A 25,268-nucleotide genomic window follows, 5' to 3' on the forward strand; every position below is an offset into this window, starting at 1 on the left:
AACTGTAGTGTAATTCAGATTAATTTATTTGACTGTGATTTTGTCATTTAATCTGTCTTTGTTCAATTATTTATCTAAAAATACAAAATACATAAATTTACATTAAATAATTTAGTATTTTACATTAGATCATCAAACATATCAGTCATAATTTATATATTCAGCATAAATCAAATGTCAGCTGTGATAAGTTTAACCCAAGAGTTTAGAGATTATCCCAGTACGAGACATAAAATATATCTCTAAGAAATGTCTAAGTTTAATAATTACAGTTAAATAATGTTCACCAGTCGATCAGGAGAATATAAACATTTTATTCCTCTTTTTTTCATTATCTCACACAAAACACACGCCCATTTTGTTTACGTGCTGAGAACCAGGAAGTGTTTGATTTCAAGAGAAATGAAACTTAGGCTATTTCTCCTCTACACAAGTGATTCAACCTCTGTAATAGATCAACACCACTGCTCTTTGTGTCAAAAGCTTATAAGCTTTAACGCAAATCGTATTTGAGTTGAATTTCTGTCGAGGTAAGGACTTGGAAAATACATACTGTAATCGCGTGCAATTGTGTGTGCAAAATATGTGTGTGTGTGTGTGTGTGTGTGTGTATGTACAGAGTTTCTAATCCTGTAACTTGTAACAGGCCTGATGAAACAAAAGTTTGCTTTGTACTTCATTGCTAAACAATTGTTTTTGTATTTTGTTGTCTAATGAAAACTTAAGTGAGTTACTATTGAATTGAAATACTCGATTACATACCTCAAAACTATACTTTTTACTCTTTATGATTTCGAAGATTGTTTAAAAATACAAACCTAATTCAGTGGTGATCATGACTAATAAGACTATTCTGCATAAATACAAGTTAAACTCTACAGTATATACAACAGCATTTACAGCCTGCAGTTGATCAGCAGAGAACAGAATTGATTTCCCCTCAGTTAAAAAATTAAACGTAATTAAAATCGTGATTAGGCTTCTCTCAAACATTTTTATTACAGAAGCAGAGAATCTGTTCATCTTTGAACACTGCAAAGAAATGTCTGAATCTGCAGCGAGTCCGTATGTGGATCAGTTCAGCTGTCCAGTCTGTTTGGATCCTCTGAAGGAGCCGGTGACGATTCCCTGTGGACACAGTTACTGTATGAGCTGTATTACTGACTGCTGGGGCCAGAAGGAGCAGGGGCCGCCGTACCGCTGTCCCCAATGCAGAGAGAGCTTCAGTCAGAGACCTCTACTGAAGAAGAACACTCTGATAGCTGAGATGATGGAGACGCTGCAGAAGACGTCCCTACAAACGGCTGCTGTGGAGTGTGATGTTTGCACTACAGAGAAGAACAGAGCTGTAAAGTCCTGTCTGCAGTGCTTGGCCTCCTTCTGTCAAACTCACCTGCAGCTTCACTATCAATCTCCTGCGTTTATGAAGCACAAACTAGTCGAAGCTTCCAGACACATTCAGGAGAACATCTGTCTCAGTCATGGGAAACTTCTGGAGATTTACTGTCAGGATGATCGTCAATGTATTTGTTGTTTGTGCACTGATAATCATAAAGGACACAGTGTGGTGTCTGTGGATTCTGAATGGACTAGTAAAAAGGTAACATCAACAATAATTAAAAACATGCATAAACTATTTTATTATAATTATTATATTGCATATACTGTATTATATAGTCTGTAATTTCGATTAACCTTGTTACAAACCTTTACCATATTATGTCTATTTATGCCTATTTATGTTAACATCCTCAGAAAGAGTTAAAGGAGATAAAGGTGTCGTGTCAGAAGCTGATCCAGGAGCGAGAGAGAGGTCAGCAGGAACTCAGTGAAGCTGTGAAGCTTCTTAAAGTATGTTTCTGTATGTGTTCTTTAGTTTTTAAGTTTGTTTGACCTGCACAAAGTAGATATTTTAAATTAAATAAAAGTAGACAGTGACCAATCGGTTTTGAGCTCCAAAAATTTAATAAAAAACTGTTGTAAGAATCTTGACACAAATTTAGAGCTTGACTGGCATTAATTTACTTTCTACCTGCATTGTTTTGAGTCACAGCAATGTTCTTCATGATCAGATCATGATCTTTGTGTCTCTGACAGAGTTCAGCGCTAGAGAGCATGGAGGACATTGAGAAGGTCTTCACTGAGCTCATCTGCTCTCTTGAGAAGAAACGCTCTGAGATTAAAGAGCAGATCAGAGCTCAGGAGAAGACTGAGATAGATCGAGCAGAGGAACTTCACAAACATCTGGATCAAGAGCTGACAGAACTCAGAAAAACACAAGCAGAGATTGACAAACTTCTGATTACTGATGATCAGATCCAGTGTCTGAAGGTAATTAATGATCATGTGTGTAACTGATTTACTGTAGGACGTTCACTATTCATTGTTCTGTGCTTTAAGTATTTATTTTATTTAGTGGAAACAGTCATTTGTGCTGATGTCAAAATTTTGAGAATCTAAACATTATTGTGTTGCTTGTTTGGTCTTTGAAAAAGATCATTTCTGATTTACAAATCATGTTTGAATTATTATTATTCTCATTACAGAGTTGTCAGTCTGTGTGTGTTTTACCCACATTTGAAGACGTTCCCAGCTTCACTCAACACACTCATCTGTATTTTAAAGACGTTTCAATCTCAGCATTCAGAGAGGTTTTGGAGGACGTCTGTCAACAGCAGACAGCTAAAATATCTCCAGAAGGTCTGAATCTTTTGATATGTTATTTTGTCGTTAATATTCTTAAACCAACAATTTAACCATACACTTGTTTTTTGTCTCTTCAGTGTCAAATGTAAATGTTACAAAGCCTCCAGAACCAAAGACCCCAAATGATTTTTTGCAGTGTAAGTAGAACTGTAGTTTCTTCAAGATGAACACTCATTAATTGATTAATTGATATCAGTGGAAATGATCTGTTACAATGAGACCATTTTAGACCAAAGTTTACTTTAAAGTTCGATATTTGTCTTTTGTTCATTCCTCCTCAGATTTATGTGAACTGCAACTGGATCTAAACACTGCACATAGAAACCTGAAACTGTCTGAAGACAGCAAGAAAATATCATGTTTAGTAAAAGATCAGCAATATCCTGATCAGCCAGAGCGATTTAATGTGTATACCTACATCTTGTCTAGAGAGGGTTTGTGCGGTCGCTGTTACTGGGAGGTCGAGTGCAGTGGGAACGACTATGTTATAGCAGTTTGTTACAAACGAATTAGACGTAAAGGAAACCTTAATGACTGTAGACTTGGCTTCAACAAAATATCCTGGAGATTGGGCGGCTATTGTCTGCAGAATTTTAGTTTCATACATGCTAAAGCCCAAGTCTCAATCCCCGCTGTCTGCTCCTCTAGAATAGGAGTGTATCTGGATCACAGAGCAGGAACTCTGTCCTTCTACAGCGTCTCTGACACAATGACTCTCCTTCACAGAGTCCAGACCACTTTCACTGAACGCTTATACCCTGCGTTTGGGGTTGGTACAGGTTCTTCTATCAGGATCATAGAGCAGAAGAGAGTTCAGACAGACAAGAAGTAAATATAAGGCTGCATTTACACTGCAGGTCTTGATGCCCAAATCCGATTTGCTGACTATATCCGATTTTTTTTTGACGACCCACTTACATCATCTTTTAAAAGTGACCCGTATCTGATTTTTTTATTTAAATTATACACTGCCGAAACTACCAAATGTAGACGTTCTGACCCGGAAAAGGAAATAAAACAGCACGAAATGCAATGAATGCTGATGCAAATAAAATTATCTAGTGTTTTGCTTTCCACAATATTTTGAAAAGTCAGCAAAAAAGTCAGCAAAACATTGGTCTCAACCGTGCCTCCCCATATCTCGTGAAATGTTCATTTCATTTTCATTTCACATTTTATTTCATTCTTTTGAAAAAGAAATGAAAAGGAGCAGAAAGAAGATAAACTTATAATATCTGCCCCTTATCAACATAAGTTAAATTACAATTCCAAAGAGGTGCGCTTACAACACACGTCTACTTTGCAGCACATATACAAAGTCATAAATCAAATATCACATTTTCCTGCTAAATAGCAGCATTATATTTCTCTATTAGTAATGCTTTTACACACTTCTTAAAAACAAAAAACGATGTTGAAGTTTTAATTTCACTTTGTAGATTGTTCCACAAACTGACACCTTGTATTGAGACACATCTTTCCTTTAATTTTGTTCTAAACTCGGGTTTCTGAGAGACTTCAGTTCCTCTTAAATTGAATCTACTAACTCTCTTGATGAATCTGTTTTGCAATTTATCAGGTAATGTTTTCAGGTGAGCTTTATACATTATTTTTAGAAGGCTATATTCTAATAAGTCATTGAATTTTAAGGTTTTTAACTGTATAAATATTGGATTTGTGTGGGCCCTATATTCACTTCCATTTACAACGCGAATGGCACGTTTTTGTAATTTAAAAACTGGTTCTATATAAGTCTTATTTGCACTCCCCCATGCTTCAATGCAATAGGTCAGATGTGGAACAATCAATGAATTATATAACAAAAACAAGGCACATTTATTAACAGATTCTTTTACCTTATGTAACACGGCTATAATTTGGGATACCCTAGATTTAACATGGTCGATATGGAATTTCCATGTCAAGTGTTCATCGATCACAACACCTAAAAACTTAAATTCATGAGTCCTTTCAATCTGTACTCCTTGTACTGACAATGCTGCATCAAAATCCTTATTTATACAACTAAAAATCATAAATTTTGTCTTACTAATATTTAAAGACAGTCTATTGGCGTTAAACCATCTCATAATTTTCCCAAACTCATACTCTACAACTTGTAATACGTCATTTATATTTTTGCCAGCATAAAATAAAGTAGTATCATCCGCAAACAAAATACATTTTAGTAACTTAGAAACATTTGCTATATCATTCACATAAAGAAGAAAAAGTACTGGACCTAGTACCGATCCCTGGGGTACACCACAAGTTATTGGACAGTTTTTTGATTTTGTGTTATTGATTTCAACAAACTGCTCTCTTTCTTTTAAATAGCTTTTTGCAAGTCCACGAAGACACTTACAGTAACATATTTCTTATCCATAGCATTGGTTATTTCTTCTACCAGTTCCAAAATTGCTGTTGCAGTTGAATGATTAGAGCAAAATCCATATTGACTATTATTTAACAATTCATTTTTATCCAAAAATGTTTTTAATCTAAACACAAATAATTTTTCTAAAATTTTAGATAACTGTGGTAACAGGGATATGGGTCTTTAATTCGAAATATCATTTTTATTTCCTTTTTTGAAAAGTGGAACCACTTTGGCTATTTTCATACGTTCTGGAAATTTCCCTGTAGTGAATGACAAATTACAAATATAAGTAAAAGGCTCAACAATGACATCTATAATTTGCTTTATCAGTGACATATTCATATCTGTATAATCATTTGACTTTTTATTTGCAAATTCATACACAATTTTCAAAATTTCACTCGCTTGTACCCTCTCAAGAAAAATGCTGTTAACACTATGTGGAATAATACTACCATAAATGTTTTCATCTGTGGTGTATTGTACTAAATTGGAGCCAATGTTTGCAAAATAATTATTGAATTTGTTTGCAATTTCTTCTGTCGCATATATATCTGAGTTTTTCTTGGTTATAAAATCGGGAGTAATAATTTTGGCCTTGCCTTTATGCAAGACTGTATTTATTACACCCCATGTGTTTTTGATACTGCCTTTACTTTTGTCTATCAGATTGGTGTAATAATCCTTTTTTTTGTTTTCTTATAATTGATACAAGTTTGTTTTTATATTTTTTATATCTGCACTCTGCATCTTCTGTTCTTTTTTAAGAAACATTCTATACAGATATATTTTTTTTTTTACAAGCGTTTTTCAACTCATTTGTCATCCAAGGGTTATCAAAGGATTTTTTCGCAGTTTGAGCACGGATTTTGATTTGTTTAAAAATTTTTATCATATGAATTTATATTATTACATTATTTAAGTCATTCGTATATACTTGATCCCAGTTTTGTCTCTTAAGATCTTCTTTAAAATCCTCAATAGCTTTACTAGACTTATCCCTTATGACAACGAGAGAGTTATCTTGCATTAATACCGAAATTGTCATAAATTGTAAATACAGGGAGATGATCACTCACATCTGTCATGAAAATACCATTTATAATGTCACCGTGTATATATATTATCAATAATCGTGGCACTATGAGTTGTGATTCTGGTTGGTTTGGTTATCATTGGGCATAAACCTGCAATTTCCATATAATTCTTAAAGTCGTTAGTTGCTACTATGCTACCCAAATCTATATTGAAATCACCACATACAATTACTGATTTGTTCTTTACATCCTCAAACATTTCTATACTTTTTTCTGTAAACAAATCAGTAGCAGGCCCAGGTGGTCTATAAACACAAGTGTTTATAGACCACCTGGTTAAATAATGTTCACCAGTCGATCAGGGGAAGATAAACATTTTATTTCTTTTTCTCTCATTATCACACAGAACACACACTCATTTTGTTTACGTGCATATAGACTTAACAGAGTGCTTGACTCTTGCATTGACAATACAAGATCTTTCGACAAGATCTCCATCAAGAGATGCATACATTTTTGGCCAAGATCTTGTTTTGATAATGCAAGAGTCAAGCACTCTGTAAAGTCTCCTCCAGCACAACCCAAAGACTTTCAATCATCCTGGAATATGACCATGATGTGTCTTCCCTCATGGTTGTTTAAGAAATGAAAAGCTACTCACTCTTTTAATGAGAATTAGAAGAACTGGCCAAACATAAAACATGCTAGAAACATAAAAAATCACTGCAATAATGAATGATCCAATCTTAGACTCTTAAGCATTTGCCAATTTAAATCCAAATAGTGACTTATTTTTGGCGGGGCAGTGTATAATATTAATATAACACACCTTACAACACTCTCAGCGTGGATCTCAGTAAATACTGTTTGAAACCTTTTCAAAGAGGCACAGTTTTTAACATAGACCTTCTGCCAGTACATTGTAGAAATGTTTGTTTCAGATTTATCTTTAGATTTCTGCCTTCTTCAGTTTGGTGTGTAATTAATGATGCAATTTTGATCAGATAAAGAGAAAATGAAATGAAATGGTGCGTTATGTGTTAATAACATTCTAGTGATCTTTTGATGAAAATGTGCCAGTTTTAGGAAATATTTTCTCTCCAGAATTCATGGTCTATGTGAGATTGTGTGTGATTATTATTTTTCTCCACAGCATCTGAATGAAAACCTGCTGTTTTTATAACAAAGAAGCTTCACTTGTTAAAACAAATGATTTCTGAAAGGTTTGATGCCATTGACATTGCACAACAAACATAAATAATTTAATCATTTTACACAGATTGCTGGAAGTGTGTTAGAAGCAGTTAAAACAGAAAGAAATTCTGTAAGTTATCAACTAGTCTGATTATTGGTGTCGAGAGATACGGTGTGATGTTAAGCAAAGTTCAAAGAGTAGAGCTTTAAAGCTGCAAAGTCATGGCTTCACATAAACAAGTTTATGGATTTGAGAGAAATGAAACCTATTTCCCTGCTACTGAAAATCGGGAAGCTTGTGGGTTTGAGAGAAACAAACCTATTTCCCTGTGTTACGAATTAATTGAAATCCCTACTCAAAGAGCATTAAAATCATTCATAACAATTAACAGGGATCTAATCAACAGACTCCCTGGAGTCCCCGCTCTCACTCCCAAGGCTTCAAAACACCAAAAACACTCTTTAAAGTGAAAAAGTGAATTTATTAAACAAATGTAAATAAGGAGCAACATAAGCTTCAGGAGGGGGAAAAGCCAAAACAAATAACAAAACAAAGCTAACTAATTTTAAAGATACTAACCTAGAATTAAGATAACAAAAGAAAAGTACAAAAACTTCCCTCCCTAACTATCGTAACCAAGAGAAAACAAATAATAAATCAAAAGGCACCCACCTCCCTACCATGCTCCAAGTAGATAAGGATAAGGGCTTAACAAATCCCAACTTAACAAAAGGTAGTGGTTTACATCAAATCAATCATTTAACAATCACTATGGGCACCAGACTATACAAACAACACATATGTCTGTCTGTCTGTCCGTCAAGGAAGCCATGAGAGCGGGGAGCCGTAGATCCATGGTTCAGAAGACTTAAATACAGCACCAATCACTCCAGTCTCCAATCAGGTCACTCGTTAGCAGCTCCACCTGTGAGTCATTATAGTGAGAGTAGCAAGAGAGAGGAAGAGAGAGAACATGCCAGAGAAAACCAGCCCACCAATACACATCTTCCCCATGAACACCACACAGTAAATGCACTTCCACGTAACACCTCCCCACCAAAAAGATGCTAACAGGAAGTTTGCATCTACTACACTGCACAACTGCAATTTACACTTCAGCACCATAAACTCGAGACAGCGCATCCGCGACAATATTCTGCGAGCCTTTTTTATGTCGGATATCCAAATTAAACTCTTGAATTATTAATGCCCAGCGCATTAAGCGTTGATTCGAATTAGACATCCGAGCCAAAAAAACAAGTGGGTTGTGGTCTGTATATACCACAATTGGAAATGAACTTCCACCTAAATACACCTCGAAATGTTGCAACGCTAAAAGCAACGCAAGAGCCTCTTTTTCGATGGTGCTGTATCTGCGTTGACATAACGTGAATTTTTTCGAGAAGTAACAAACTGGGTGATCAACCTCAAACTCACTCTCTTGAAGTAAAACCGCACCAGCCCCAGTAGCAGAGGCATCCACTTCCAACTTGAAAGGGCGTATAAACTCTGGGGCAGACAAAACAGGAGCATTACACAGCAAATCCTTAGCTGCTCGAAAAGCCTGCTCACAAGCAGGAGACCACACGAAAACTCGAGCTGTGCTGAGAAGATCGGTTAATGGTGATACAACACTGGCAAAATTACGACAGAACCCTCTGTAGTATCCTGCCATCCCCAAAAATCTACGCAGTTCTCTTTTATTCACTGGTACTGGAAACTTCATAACGGATGCAATCTTCACATCAATCGGACATACCTGACCTTGACCCACTCTTTTCCCCAAGTAAACCACTGTTGCCTTGGCGAACTCACATTTGGCTAGGTTCAACGTCAAAGAGGCATCACAAAAGCGTGAAAGCACTTCACGTAAGGAACTCAGATGTTCTTCCCAACTAGAAGAATAGATCACAACATCGTCCAGATAAGCCTCACACTTCTGAACGCCACTTAGTACAATACGCATTAAACGTTGAAAGGTTGAAGGCGCGTTTCGCATCCCAAAAGCCATAACGGAGTACTGCATGAAGTCATCAGGGGTTACAAACGCTGAAATCTCTGAGGCCCGAGGAGTAAGAGGAACCTGCCAGTACCCCTTAAGAAGATCTAACTTCGTAACAAACTTGGCGGGACCAACTCGATCTATGCAGTCTTCCATACGCGGAAGCGGGAACGAGTCAGGTTTAGTTACTGCATTAACTTTGCGATAGTCAGTGCAAAACCGAACCGATGAATCAACCTTGGGGACTAACAAACAAGGTGAACTCCACGCACTCTGACTAGGACTCGCAAAGTTATTCTGACGCAAATACTCGACCTCAGCTTTCATTAACTCACGCTTTCTCGGATTAAGCCGAAAGGGGTGCTGTTTTATGGGCTGCGCATCTCCGACATCAATATCATGCTGAAGTACTGTAGTCTGAGATGGAATGTCACGAAAGAGTGAGTGGTAACTTTCAATTAGCTCGACGATATCCTTCTTTTGATTCGGAGCTAAATAACTTAAGTGAGATCCCAACTCATTCAAAATCTCAGAATTCGACAGATAGCCACAAGGTACAGAAAAGTCCTGTTCCACCTCATTTACTACAGATGACACAACAGCAACACTCGGCTTAACAAGGGCAGACTCATCTTGCACATAAGCCTTCAACATGTTAACATGAACCATCCGCGACTTCCTCCGACGTTCAGGCGTGCAAATCAAATAATTCGTGTCACTCAACTTTTTCGTCACCATAAAAGGACCTGAAAATCTTGGTTGCAAAGCAGACCCTGGCACAGGCATTAACAGCAAAACAGAATCACCCGGCTGAAAAGAACGAGCGACACTCTTGCGGTCATAATGCTCCTTCATCTCAGTCTGTGATTCAGCCAAATTCATCCTCGCCATCTCACAAGCCCTACGGAGACGTTCACGAATAGAACTAACATACTCAGATACGAGAACAAGCGGTGTGTTATCAAGAACAAGTTGTTCGCGTAACAACTTTAAAGGGCCCCGAACCGTATGTCCAAAAATTAGCTCCGCAGGACTAAACCCTAACGATTCTTGAACAGTTTCCCTTATCGCAAATAAAAGCAAAGGGAGATCATCAGCCCAATCCTTACCAGCTTCTACACAGTGCGCCCGCATCATTGATTTGAGCGTCTGGTGAAATCTCTCTAGAGCTCCCTGTGACTGCGGATGATATGCGCTCGACACTGCATGATTCACGGAAATCCCTTTCAATACTTGCTCAAACACTTTAGATTTAAAATTTGTTCCCTGATCAGTCTGGATCACACGAGGTAACCCAAACGTTGAACAAAATTTAATCAACTCTTTCACAATGGTTTTCGCTTTGATGTTACGCAATGGTATTGCCTCCGGAAAACGAGTCGCAGCACACATCAACGTTAAAATATACTGAAAACCCGCTTTCGATTTCGGTAAGGGACCAACACAATCTAGAATGAGTCGCTCGAAGGGTTCTCCCATGACTGGAATAGGCTGCAAAGGAGCCGGACGAATTGTTTGATTGGGTTTACCAGCGAGTTGACACACGTGACATGAACGACAGTGATTTGACACAGCAGATCTTAAGCCAGGCCAATAAAAATATTTAGCCACTCGCATGAATGTTTTAGTACTGCCTAAATGACCAGACAGGGGATGATCATGAGAAAGTTTAAGCACATCCTTTCGATAACCAACAGGTAATACAATCTGATACTCCGGACTTAATCCAGCCTCTTTTGCATTACGAGAAAGCCACTCACGCATTAAGACGCCTCGGTCCCAGAAATACCGTACCCCCTCAGTATTACCCCCTTCCCTTTTATTCTCCACGGCCTCAATACAGCGCATTAGAGAAGGGTCAGACTGTTGGGCTCTGCCAAGTTGTTCTCTTCCCATCGTAAGAGAAGGTTCTTGCTCAGGAATCTCACTATCTGGATTACCCACACTGGAATCAACAGATAACTTTAACTCAGAGAGAGAATCTGGAGAAACAAGAAAAGTGTCAAACAGATCACACACATCCTTTTTTTTTCGTGCCTGTGCACGAGTGACAGCACATGCTGAAAATATTGAAGGGAACCGATTAGCAAGTCCCGCATCACAAACCGGAGTTTTTGCTACAATCGGATGAGGAAAAACTTTAGCACCGGCCAGGTCATTTCCCAAAATTAGACTTACGCCCTCAACAGGCAGTCTGGAACGTACCCCCACTTTTACAGGACCTGAAACCAGATCAGAGGTCAAAAACACAGTATGAAGAGGAACTTTAACACAGTTCAGTTCGATACCACGGACTAACACATCAGTTCCAGTGTACGTCACCTCTGAGAATGGTAATGCACTTTCCAATATAAATGACTGGGCTGACCCCGTATCCCTCAAAATAGAGATTGAATTCACGGTACCATCCAGAGAAACTGACACACTCCCTTTAAATACAAAGGGAGAAAATGCAGAATTGTCTGAAAAATTCTCAACACCAGACACTTGCTCAAGAACAATATTAGCTACACTTTTAGGCTTAAAGGCAGCATTCTTACTCTTCCAGGCTTTACAATCGACAATAAGATGATTTGGGTCTAAACAATAAAAGCAAACTCTTATTCTCAACACTCTTACTCTCTTCCTTACCCTGTACTGCAGAGCGCACCATAGGTTTCGTTGAGCGCGTGTACATCAAAGGTTTCTGCACACCTGAAAACATTGAAGTACCATGATTCGGGCTAACAGCAGAAGAAAATACAGTCTTATGTGTCAGAATATATTCATCCGCCAACACTGCAGCTTCCGAAAGGGATTTAACCTTTTGCTCATTTAGGTAAATCACTAAATTGTCTGAAAAACAATTTTTAAAATCCTCCAACAGAATCAGTTCTTGAAATTGCTCAAACGTAGTAGTTTTCGAAGCAGCGCACCACTTTTCTAACAGAGCTCTCTTATCACGGGCAAACTGCACAAACGTTTGTTTAGCCGATTTAGTATAGTTACGAAACTTTTGCCTGTACGCTTCAGGCACAAGTTCATAAACTCGCAAAACAGCAGCTTTCACCAAATCATAATTAAGAGACTCCTCGATGGGCAAAGCAGAACATACTTCTTGAGCTTTACCAACTAAACTGCATTGTAACATTAACCCCCACATATCTTTCGGCCAGTTAAGTTTAGCAGCAATACGCTCAAATGCGATGAAATAGGCATCGGCTTCTGATTCTCGAAAAGGAGGCACAAGCTTAATATATTTACTTGGATCAAACAAATTAACAGCAGCCGGCTGAATAGATGAAGACATGGTCGCATGCACTGGAGTCACAACAGGTGGAATAACAGTAAACGCACGCTCTCTTTCCTTTTCCTTATGCACCATCTCTAACTCACGTAAATGCAACATACGATTCTCATGTTCTTGCCGTTTTATCTGTAACTCCATCTCTTTCAATTTTAATAAGAGCAACGGATCTGATGTCAGATTAGTTTTAGCAGTCTCACAAACATTACTCTTTTCAATTTCGCTATCCACATCAGCAGAAAAAAAAACCTTGCTCAACCAGTTTATTATAAACTTCAGCCTTAATCACATGTTTAGGTGCAGAGCTTAATACAGAAACCTCCAAAATTTCAGCAATCTGTATTAGATCTTTCTTTCGAAATGCATCAAACTGCTGTATAGTGGGTTTTGAAATAAATGATCTAACATCTGACTCCATTATTAATGTTCGTTACTGCTTTACACTTTAAATCAGCAAGACAAAAATAGGAGTAAATTTTACTCACCAAGACAACAGAAAAATGGTGCCACTTAGACTTGTTCGTTACTCACAAAAATTGACAAGCGGCCACCTCCACTCATTAAATCAAAACAATTAAGAAATAAAAATTCATTAATTAAATTAACACAAAACCAAGTGGACGAGCCCCCATTTGTTACGAATTAATTGAAATCCCTACTCAAAGAGCATTAAAATCATTCATAACAATTAACAGGGATCTAATCAACAGACTCCCTGGAGTCCCCGCTCTCACTCCCAAGGCTTCAAAACACCAAAAACACTCTTTAAAGTGAAAAAGTGAATTTATTAAACAAATGTAAATAAGGAGCAACATAAGCTTCAGGAGGGGGAAAAGCCAAAACAAATAACAAAACAAAGCTAACTAATTTTAAAGATACTAACCTAGAATTAAGATAACAAAAGAAAAGTACAAAAACTTCCCTCCCTAACTATCGTAACCAAGAGAAAACAAATAATAAATCAAAAGGCACCCACCTCCCTACCATGCTCCAAGTAGATAAGGATAAGGGCTTAACAAATCCCAACTTAACAAAAGGTAGTGGTTTACATCAAATCAATCATTTAACAATCACTATGGGCACCAGACTATACAAACAACACATATGTCTGTCTGTCTGTCCGTCAAGGAAGCCATGAGAGCGGGGAGCCGTAGATCCATGGTTCAGAAGACTTAAATACAGCACCAATCACTCCAGTCTCCAATCAGGTCACTCGTTAGCAGCTCCACCTGTGAGTCATTATAGTGAGAGTAGCAAGAGAGAGGAAGAGAGAGAACATGCCAGAGAAAACCAGCCCACCAATACACATCTTCCCCATGAACACCACACAGTAAATGCACTTCCACGTAACACCTGCTACACAAGCCTCTACTTGAGGATCCACACTCTGGGCCCTGTTTCCAGTTTGGTTAAAGCTGTAGAGGAGGGAATATTTGTTATTCTGTCAAATCAGGTAAGAACGTCATAGAGTCGTTAACTAATTGTTTTATATCTTCTAGCTTGCTTTAAAAAAAGAACATTCAATTATTACTGTACGAGTTTGATAATAGCTCCATGTTCATTTGGATGATTTATGTTTATTCTTCTGGTTACAGGTGAAGAGTTTACGATTCTTTCATATTAATATACAAAACTAAGTATTTTGTATAGTTTTATACATGCTCTTTCATTAATGATTTACATGTGGATTTATGTAGGCTACTCCTTCAGAAATGTCTGAATCTGCAGTGAGTCCGTATGTGGATCAGTTCAGCTGTCCAGTCTGTTTGGATCCTCTGAAGGAGCCGGTGACGATTCCCTGTGGACACAGTTACTGTATGAGCTGTATTACTGACTGCTGGGGCCAGAAGGAGCAGGGGCCGCCGTACCGCTGTCCCCAATGCAGAGAGAGCTTCAGTCAGAGACCTCTACTGAAGAAGAACACTCTGATAGCTGAGATGATGGAGACGCTGCAGAAGACGTCCCTACAAACGGCTGCTGTGGAGTGTGATGTTTGCACTACAGAGAAGAACAGAGCTGTAAAGTCCTGTCTGCAGTGCTTGGCCTCCTTCTGTCAAACTCACCTGCAGCTTCACTATCAATCTCCTGCGTTTATGAAGCACAAACTAGTCGAAGCTTCCAGACACATTCAGGAGAACATCTGTCTCAGTCATGGGAAACTTCTGGAGATTTACTGTCAGGAGGATCATCAATGCATTTGTTGTTTGTGTACTGATAATCATAAAGGACACAGTGTGGTGTCTGTGGATTCTGAATGGACTAGTAAAAAGGTAATATCAACAGTAATTAAAAACATGCATAAACTATTTTATTATAATTATTATATTGCATATATTATAGTCTGTAATTTCGATTAACTTTGTTACAAACCTTTACCATATTATGTCTATTTTTGCTTATTTATGTGAACATCCTCAGAAAGAGTTAAAGGAGATAAAGGTGTCGTGTCAGAAGCTGATCCAGGAGCGAGAGAGAGGTCAGCAGGAACTCAGTGAAGCTGTGAAGCTTCTTAAAGTATGTTTATTTTGTTATTTAGTTTTAAAGTTTGTTTGACATGCAAAAAGTAGATATTTTAAATTAAATAAAAGTAGACAGTGACCCATCGGGTTTGAGCTCCAAAAATTCATTGAAAAACTGTTATAAGAATCTTGACACAATTCAGAGTGTTCTTATTGAAACTTCTGTCAGTCTGTCAATTTTTGAGCTTGACTGGCACTAATTTACTTTCTACCACAACAATGTTCTTCATGATCAGATCTTTGTGTCTCTGACAGAGTTCAGCGCTAGAAAGCATGGAGGACATTGAGAAGGTCTTCACTGAGCTCATCTGCTCTCTTGAGAAGAAACGCTCTGAGATTAAAGAGCAGATCAGAGCTCAGGAGAAGACTGAGATAGATCGAGCAGAGGAACTTCACAAACATCTGGATCAAGAGCTGACAGAACTCAGAAAAACACAAGCAGAGATTGACAAACTTCTGATTTCTGATGATCAGATCCAGTGTCTGAAGGTAATTAATGATCATGTGTGTAACTGATTTACTGTAGGACGTTCACTATTCATTGTTGCTTTAAGTATTTCTTTTATTTAGTGGAAACAGTCATTTGTGCTGATGCCAAAATTTTGGGAATCTAAACATTATTGTGTTGCTTGTTTGGTCTTTGAAAAAGATCAGTTCTGCTTTACAAATCATGTTTGAATTATTATTATTCTCATTTCAGAGCTGTCAGTCTGTGTGTGTTTTACCCACATTTGAAGACGTTCCCATCTTCACTCTAAAATATCCCCAGAAGGTCTGAATCTTTTGATATGTTAATTTGTCATTAGAGAGAATGGAGGGTCCTTTCAATCAAACTTTTGACAGGTTTATTGCTTTATGACCCTCTAAGCCCCGCCCCCTTTGACCGTGGGAATTTCCCACGCTAGCTCCTCCCACTTATGGGCTGTACGTACACACCGTGGGAAAATCGGACTTACGCCACACCTCCTTATGGGTTGAACATCTGAAGCGTGAGAAATTTCCCACGCTCAGTAGTTCTAAACAGTGTATATTTAAAACTTTTTTAAGAAATAAAAACATAGTCAAGAGTGTGAGATCAGTGTTTTTTATTAAAGAAGACAGATGTACATTCATCACTTTAAACGTTAAACTTTTAAGGTTAAAAAACATTAAAACATTAATGAAATGAGTTGAAATTGCATTTTTTTCTCTAAAAATAGTTATTAAAAAATGAGATGTTAAAACATTAAAACAACATTGACAAAAAGATAATTTTTAAAATGTTGACTTGTAAGCATTTAACTTTCACACAGTATTTTGTAAAACTTTTTACATAAAACACAAACACTGTTAAAAAGTGCTACGTTTTTACATACCAATTGTTAAAGGAGTCAGAGTTTAAAAGATACAAAAGTGTTTTGTTGTAGTGGAGCAGAGTGGACAGCGTCCTCTCACTCCGGAGGCCAGTCAGAAATGAAGCTCTCTGACCCTTCCAGAGAGACAGACCCAAACTCCGCCCCTATCCCACCCACAACAGATGTCATCGTGGGAATCTCCCACACTCCCTTCAAGCTCCCAAATTGAAAACACATCCAGTCATCTCGGTGGCCGAACTTAAATGACCAAAGAAAACCGATGCAACGACCCAAAGAGACCACACCCCTAACACACCCCTCTCAAACCTGAGAGGCCAATTTCGATTTAAGGACATCCCTAAAATGAGGTCATGTGGGAATTCCCCTCTCAACTTTCATGCAACACACACACACACACACACACACACACGCACACACATACACGCGCGCACGCACACGCGCACACACATACACACGCACACACACGCACACGCACCCATGCATGGCGTCATAATGTCTACATCACACACACACACATACACACACGCACACACATACACACACGCACACGCACACACACACACACACGCACATGGCGTCATAATGTCTACATGAGGTGTCATGGCCTATGTGATAACATCCTACATATTTATTTTTTCTCTTTTTTGACGGATCTGTGTTAATTAGTTTTATTACAGATCTGAAGAGATCGCTCAAATTCACCATATGCTTTCCTAGCCATCCAAATCAGGTATGAGATTCCCTGCCACGTGGAGAGATGAAGGCTTTCTTTGAAATTAAGTAGAAAAAAATGTTTTTTAAAACGCGTCGTATCGTAATCTTTAAAAGGAGCTAACTAATTCATTCGTGTACCAAGTCAACGAAGGAGACACAACCGGATCGGAAAATGGCTGCAAATCATTATCATGGACCAGAAGGATCCGAAGTCTCATCGGATCAGTATTTTGATCCTCAATTAGGAGAAATCCTTAATCACCTATGTGAGTTTTTATTTTATTTTATTTTATCATTAATTATAACCTACAAAATTACAAAGATAACGAATGGTTTTTATTTACAGATGACACATCATTCCCTCCGGGGGTTTCGGCAAATGACTTTTTACAAGGCAAGGGGTATATTTTTGTTATGTCTTTTTTTTTAATATTTACTATTTTAATATTTGTTTTAAAGAAAAAATCAAACTCATAGGCCTATTTCAACAGAAATCACGGAGGATCCACCGAGTCATAACTCCTCCCAGCCACCGGGCCCCAGTAACCACCCATTGGCTGTCGATCCAACCCCCGCGAGTGAAATATACGAAGACTTAACCCCAGAGACAACACCTTTACATCACCCCTCCGGAGAGGTAGAGAGTGTCAAATGTCAAGTCTCACCTCTAGTCGAAGGCGAGAATTCTTTCCCTCAGTCCCTGTCTCTGGGATCGGGAATTACCGGAGCGGCTAATAGGCTATCACTGACGGTCCAGGCAGAGGGATAAAACGTCTTAGGGAAATTTATGGAGAAGAATTAATCTATCCAGAGATAGGTAAGGGAAAAAAAAGAAAACTATTTATCTTCAATTATAATTTTTTTTCTGTGTTGAATTTTAAAATAACATAATATTGTTTTTAGAAGAAAACAGCGAAAGTCCATCTGTTTCATCCACCACTCGAGGAAAAAAGCGACTGGGGAAATATGCTCATGAGAGTCCAAATTCTTTGCGAGAAGGTAAGATATATTTCTTGTTTCATTATATTTTATCCATAATAAATAAATTGTATAATGTATATATATTTTTACTCTAGAAGAAACCCCCGACGAAAGAGAGGCCCATGTGTTTTTTGATTCACAAGACTCGGTTCTGAACACCATCAATTCGGAACGCAGAACATCAAATAGTAGCTATGAAGATGAGCGGCCCTTCACTCCTCTATTCAACGCCGGAGAACTACACGGCTTAAGTTATGCCAGTCTACGTGCAGCAAACAGAAGTTTCCAACGTGTTCTGGAGATCGCCACCTTACCCCTCACTTACCACCAGACAGCGGATATAGTTTCACAAGCCCAAAGCGGTATTGCAGACCTTCTACATAGACTCATTGATACACAGAATCAACACACCATTGATTTAAGAACTGCGGTGGAATTTTTCGCTGTCTCCCAAGACCGCGTCTTGGAAGAAAACAGACAATTGCGTAACACGGTCTTATCACTCCAGCAAGCCCTGATGGAGGTGAGGAACGATCATTCCTTGTTAATAACGGTACTTTCTTTAATCTCTGAAAGATTACATATTATGCAAAGACAATCGAGGGATACATGAGAATGGCTGACTAGTTTTAAAAAATCCATCTCACTGTTATTGTTTGAAAAGCATTTGTCTGTTATTTTTTTATCTAGGTGTGTGAGATCTCGTGCTTTTTTTTTTAAAGTTTTTAAAAAAAATCTATTTCTGTTATTGTTTTTTTATTTAGGTGTGTGTGTGTATGTGTGATTATGTTTTACTGATAGTTATGATGTATACCATTAACAATATTATGAACTATATTTGATGGTACGCTTCTGTTTCACACAATTTTAAAAATAAAAACATATCAAAATGTTTCCTAAAAGGCAACGAATCGACTCAGAGTGTGATGAAATAACTCGCTCAAAATCAAATCCTAGGTCTGAGAATAACGAGAGACTCAATCTTTTAATACGTGAACAGTTAAGAGGTCTAAATAGTAATGATTTGTCTAATGCGGAAAGATTGAATAATATCATAATAGACCAACATGGCTGGATAGATGATGAAGATGAGAGTCTGCAGATGGGGGATGGAATAGGTACATCCCAAACGCGTACGGAGTTAAGTCGTGGGCAGATAGATTCACTGATGGCTCACGGCGGGGTTATCGGTGATTTCACAATAACACCACGCCCCCGTTTCAATGGTTTAGAGTTGCAAAGATCGTTAGATCTTAGACAAATACAGACCACCGATTTTGTAGAATATAATTCACGCCTCCATAATATCCTAAATGAGGTGGTTGACTTTTCACAACAGCTAGCTGGACAAACAGGTTTCATAAACATATCTCTGGCCGGAGAAAGTTTACCGGGATCCATAAATGCAGTATTAACGCCTGATAGCCACCACGACCCATCATCATTCATAAATCAGATTGAGCAAGTTACTCAGAGTAATAGTGATGTAACCAGTGATTCGACCTTAACATTACAAATCTCAATTGTGCGAGATAAAACAGGAGGAGCACGTAGAAAGATTAGTGACGTAGCTATAAGTGAGAGTATCACTCGTAATAAAATGCATTTATTTAGCCCCATTAATATCGATAATGAAATGTGTTTGAGTTACTGTCTAGCATATTTCTTTAATCCAAAATACACCGATCAAGAATTACAGGAGCCTGCGAAGGGGATTCATACAGGATGTGGTTTTAGGACAGATGAGGAGATAGGTCTCCACAATTTATCTGTTTTCGAAAATAAATTAGGCATAAAAATTGTAGTTTTTCACAGAGACTGCTCTGGGAAGCTCCAGGTCTACAAAAACACAGACGAATTACACCCAAAGACAGTCCATCTATTTCTGCACGAGGGGCATTTTCATCTGATAAAAAATTTACCTGGGTTTATAGGAGCTTCATACGTGTGTGAGTATTGTTTTAAAGGCCATAAAGACAAAAAAACACACGAATGTCAGTTTGTTTGTAAGGTATGTATGACATCGGAGTGTCGTTCGTATACGAAAAGAACAAGACAGTGCGCAGACTGTCTGAGATTCTGTAAAAACAACTTCTGTTACGAATCACATAAAAAATCACAAACCCCTGGTGAGCGATCTCAATGTATCTCTGTCAAATTCTGCTCAAAATGCCATGTCGTTTATAGAGTGCCATCTGATGGTGAAAAAATAAAACCTCACAAATGCTCTCCAGAGCGTTGTGTACATTGTTACGAGATTTTGACTAGTGGAGGTACTCACGAATGTTACATTCAGCCTCTAAAACCTGAACCAAAGGACGATAAATACATTTATTATGATTTTGAAACATTCGTTCAAGATGGCAGACACATAGCAAATTATGTTTGCGCCATCACACACGGAGGAGAGACGTTTGAAGCCGGGGGGTTGGATTGTGTAGCACATCTGATTAAACACTTCAGACGTCCTAAATATACAGGATATACGTTCATAGCCCATAACTCGCCCGGCTTTGATGCATATTTACTCCTCAATTATCTTGTCGGGGAGGGGTTGACTCCGAAAGTTATTATGCAGGGCTGTAGAATTCTATACATGTATGATCATGTGTTTAAACAGCGTTTCATTGACTCATGGCAATTTATCCCATTCAAGCTTGCCAAAATACCAGCGGCCATTAACTTAGATGTACAGGAGAAGGGGTATTTTCCGCACCTTTTCAATAAACCACAAAATGCAGAATATATCGGTCCCTATCCTGCAAAAGAGTTTTACGGTTATGAGACAATGAGTGAAGCCGAGCGTGTCAGATTTGACACATGGTATTCACATGTATGGGGTGATATCTTTGACTTCAAGAAAGAACTCGCTTTCTACTGTAGGAATGATGTAATTATTCTACGCGAAGCGTGTACACGCTACAGAACGGAATTTATAACTTTCACAAACATCGACCCGTTCAAGTCAATAACATTACCAGGTGTGTGTATGAAAACATTCAAAACAAATTTTCTCTCGCGCGACACGTTGGCTCTAACACACAGCCATGCCTATATTAAACAACACAAGACGTTTTCAAACGCATCTATCCAATGGCTTGAATTTCTCAAGCAAAGTGAAAATGTGGAGATAGAACATGCACTAAACTATGGTGAGCGGGCCATCGGCCCATATCACCTTGATGGTTATTATGAGGATGCTAATGGAATAAAGACAGCCTTTGAGTACTTAGGGTGCTTTTTTCATGGGCATTCTTGTAGATTTAAACCAGAAGAAATTCAACCTTTATCGAAAGTGACTTTTGGTGATCTCAGAAGACAGTCGGATACAAAACTAGAAACCCTCCGAAAAGTGTACGACTTGCGTGTCATTTCAATCTGGGAGTGTGAGTGGGAGGGGTTAAAACAGACAGATCCTGACGTCAAACAGTTTATGCAATCTTACGAAAGAGCCGAGAGGCTGAACCCTCGTGATGGTCTATATGGCGGCCGCACAAATGCCTACAAATTGTATCACGAAACAGCTGAAGATGAAAGGATCGACTACTTTGATTTCACATCGCTATACCCGTTCGTTCAGTCGAGTAAAAGGTATCCTATAGGTCATCCTAAAATTATATTCAAGGACTTTGAAGGGATAGAGAGCTATTTTGGCCTCATAAAGGCTGAAGTCCTTCCACCGCGTGGATTGTATCATCCGGTTCTACCTTACAGGTGCAGGGATAAGTTGATGTTCCCTCTGTGTAGAACCTGTGCCGAAAATCAGATTCAGGACACACAATGCTGCCACACAGAGGCTGAGAGATGTATTGCAGGGACTTGGGTGAGCATTGAGCTCCAAAAGGCAGTTCAACACGGCTATCGGATAATAAAAATACACGAGGTCTGGCATTACCCACACACGTCCGACACATTATTCACAGAATATGTTAAAACATTCCTTAAACTGAAACAAGAAGCCTCGGGGTATCCGCCCGATGTAATGACAGAGACAGAAAAACAATCTTACGTAGCTGATTACCTGGAGAAAGAAGGGATCCAGTTAGATCCGTCTAAAATAATAAAAAATCCGGCAAAAAGATCCATTGCTAAGCTTATCTTGAATACACTTTGGGGGCGATTCTGCCTCAGATCTCACCTCGCACAGAGTGAACTCGTGTCAGACCCAGAAGAATTTACTCAGCGTCTCTTCAGCCACGCCCATGTAATACGTCATTTCTCTTTCGTATCTGATTCAGTGGCTTTGATTCAGTCGAGTAGTTTAACACAAGACCCCTCTCCCACCCGTGATGTAAATATTCTCGTGGGTGCTTTTACCACCTGTTACGGACGACTTGAGTTGTATAATCTTTTGGACAAATTAGCCGAACGAGCGATTTATGCCGATACAGACAGCGTGATTTTTGTGTCAAAACCCGGTGATTGGACGCCTGAAACAGGGTCATATCTTGGCGAGTTAACGAGCGAACTAGATTCTGGTCAGCATATTATCCAGTTCGTGTCATCTGGCCCGAAATCTTATGCCTTTAAAACAAACACCGGTCATTCATGTCTTAAAGCTAAAGGAATCACGTTAACAGCAGAGAATGCTGAAATAGTTACACTACAGAGCCTGACCGATCTTGTGCGAGCCTATGTCGAAACAGGTGTCAAATTACACCTGTCGGCAAAAACAGACACCATCACACGAAATAAGAGGGGGTTTACATTGCACAATAGGTCAAACGTGAAAAAATTTTCACTAGTTTACGACAAGAGGGTTTTACAAAGAGACTATACAACATTACCTTACGGATTCTAGTAATATATTTTTAAAAATGTGTGAAACAGATGTGTTCGACTGGAGAATGCATCATCCGTTCTCCAGCATCGTGGTTGGACAAAGTGGATCCGGGAAGACTTATTTTGTGAAAACTTTGATGTATAATTCACAGAAAATGTGTTCTGTCAAGTTTGATAATTTTGTGTACGTGTATACATCCTGGCAACCAATGTATGATGAAATGTCACATGCTTTTGATATTAAATTCATTGAAGGTATACCAAAGAAACTGGATGATGAATCGTTATTTCCTCCTGCTAAAGTGTCTCTTTTGATCTTGGATGACGTAATGACTCAAGCTGCTTCTAACGGTGAAGTCGAGAACGTTTTTACACGCCTAGTACATCACATGAAGATTAGCTGTTTGCTATTAATACAGAATCTGTTTTTCCAGGGTAAATCTACCAGAACAATAGGTCTTAATACAAATTATTTAATAATATTTAAAAACCCTCGCGATAAGCAGCAGATTGGTATTCTGGGTCGCCAAATGTACCCATCCAATGCACGATTTTTTATCGAGGCGTATAACGATGCAACTGAACGTCCTCACAGTTATTTGTTAATCGATTATAAACCACACACACCTGAAAAATTCAGGCTCAGAACAGATTTACTATCAGACTATCCGGTGGTGTACGTTCCGAAGTGAAAATGAGCACCCGGCTATCCAGAAATCTCTACCTCTTAAAAGTATTATACAAGAGCTCACCCAAACAGCGACGTGTTATTCTCCAATCATCACCCGACGAGTTAATATTGGCTCTATGCGAAGTGGCTCTCAATATTCTTCATGGTAAAATCCCCTTAACTCTGAAACAGCACGGGACTTTAAAAAGAAGGAAAAAAGAATTAAAATACGTTGCAAATAAAAAGATTAATATAAACAGAAAGAGACGTATGATTAACCAAAAAGGTGGATTCATACTTCCCCTTCTCAGTGTAGCACTCCCTTTCATAACCAGTTTAATAACTAGAAACTAACTCTGAAGAGAAAAATGCAACATACCGAGAAATTATATCTTGTACCAAAACATCAACTCGATAGACTAAGGACTGCTCCGGCTCCTGAAAATATTCATACGGTTGTGGAGAATGATCTGGATTCATCTATTAGAGATATACTACAGAAGCATGATTTGAACGCTTACGAAAAATCCAAGCTCTACACTAATGTTTTACAACGATTCTTAAGTGTGGTAAAACAAGGTGTTATGGAAAGTAACACTCTAACTCTTGCATTGCCTGAACACGAGACACCTGTCACCCCCCATACCCCGGATGTTAGGAATGATGACGTCAGTGAGGACCCAATCGTCTCAGAAGTTTTAAACAATATTCCTCACAGAAGCTTAAAAAATGTAAAATATATTATGGATAAAATGTCCAAAGCCAAACACGTGTCTTCATGGACAGATGATGGCGAATTTGTTTATAAAGGGAGAATCATACCAGGATCCCATATATTTGATCTGGTAAAGAGTGTAACATCATCACAAATGATCCAAGACAATCGCCGCCCTGTAGGTTGGTACGAGTTTCTGGATGCATTTGCGGGATTAAAGATTCCTTATTCGACTGTAACCAACCATAATGTAAGACGGATGATTGAAACGATTAAAACAAAAACGCACGCGGATGACTTTGGTGCTGTACCTACGAAGTCTTTGAAAAAACGCCACACACACACACACCCACAGGACTCTGATGAAAACGTATTTAACTCCCCCAGAGTAGATGCCCACCAGTGGATGAATTTTTAACAAAATATATGTAATGGCATAGCTACGTGTTTTTTTTTTTACAAAATATTATCATGTATGGGATTTGTATCTGTGTTTTTTTTGTTTTTTTTTTAACTATGTATGTTATTCTACACTATGTTGTTAACATCTATGTGTTATTGTTTTTGATGTCAAATAAAAGAAAGAAAATGAAATTATTCATCTGTTTACGACTCGCTTTTATTCATTACATATTCTTTATTCATTACATATTCTTTATTTATTCGTACACAGGAATTAATAAGACTGGAACATTTTACCAGACTGTACACATTGGATACATTTAAATCTTTTACTAACACAGACCGTAGGTTTCAATTTTTTCACAAAAAGAGACACCATAGTATCATTTCTTAATAGATTATCGTTATGGTAAAATTTCATTATATCTTTATACTCAACACCCCGTGAAATATGATACAGGAAAAATACACAATGTTGTCCACAGGTGACTGATGTAAAATCTTGGACTTGTCTGGTAGAATAA

At 38.3% G+C, this 25,268-nt stretch overlaps 2 protein-coding genes across 2 annotated transcripts; both read left to right on the top strand.

The window, feature by feature from the left end:
* The first annotated feature begins 385 nt into the window (after window positions 1-385).
* Window positions 386-5,722, top strand: LOC308693684 (E3 ubiquitin/ISG15 ligase TRIM25-like). The gene is made up of 7 exons (XM_081370767.1): window positions 386-530; window positions 1,005-1,600; window positions 1,756-1,851; window positions 2,098-2,331; window positions 2,547-2,700; window positions 2,784-2,843; window positions 2,988-5,722. The coding sequence occupies exons 2-7, from the start codon at window positions 1,043-1,045 to the stop codon at window positions 3,536-3,538; spliced, it is 1,653 nt and encodes a 550-aa protein (XP_081226893.1). The 5' UTR covers window positions 386-530; window positions 1,005-1,042; the 3' UTR covers window positions 3,539-5,722.
* Window positions 5,723-13,386: 7,664 nt separating this feature from the next.
* LOC308693686 (E3 ubiquitin/ISG15 ligase TRIM25-like) lies at window positions 13,387-16,197 on the top strand. The gene is made up of 4 exons (XM_081370769.1): window positions 13,387-14,876; window positions 15,025-15,120; window positions 15,381-15,614; window positions 15,826-16,197. The coding sequence occupies exons 1-4, from the start codon at window positions 14,319-14,321 to the stop codon at window positions 15,901-15,903; spliced, it is 966 nt and encodes a 321-aa protein (XP_081226895.1). The 5' UTR covers window positions 13,387-14,318; the 3' UTR covers window positions 15,904-16,197.
* Window positions 16,198-25,268: the final 9,071 nt, after the last annotated feature.

Source organism: Scardinius erythrophthalmus (genome assembly GCF_964197995.2).
Source record: "Scardinius erythrophthalmus genome assembly, chromosome: 7".
Classification (NCBI taxonomy): Eukaryota; Metazoa; Chordata; class Actinopteri; order Cypriniformes; family Leuciscidae; genus Scardinius; species Scardinius erythrophthalmus.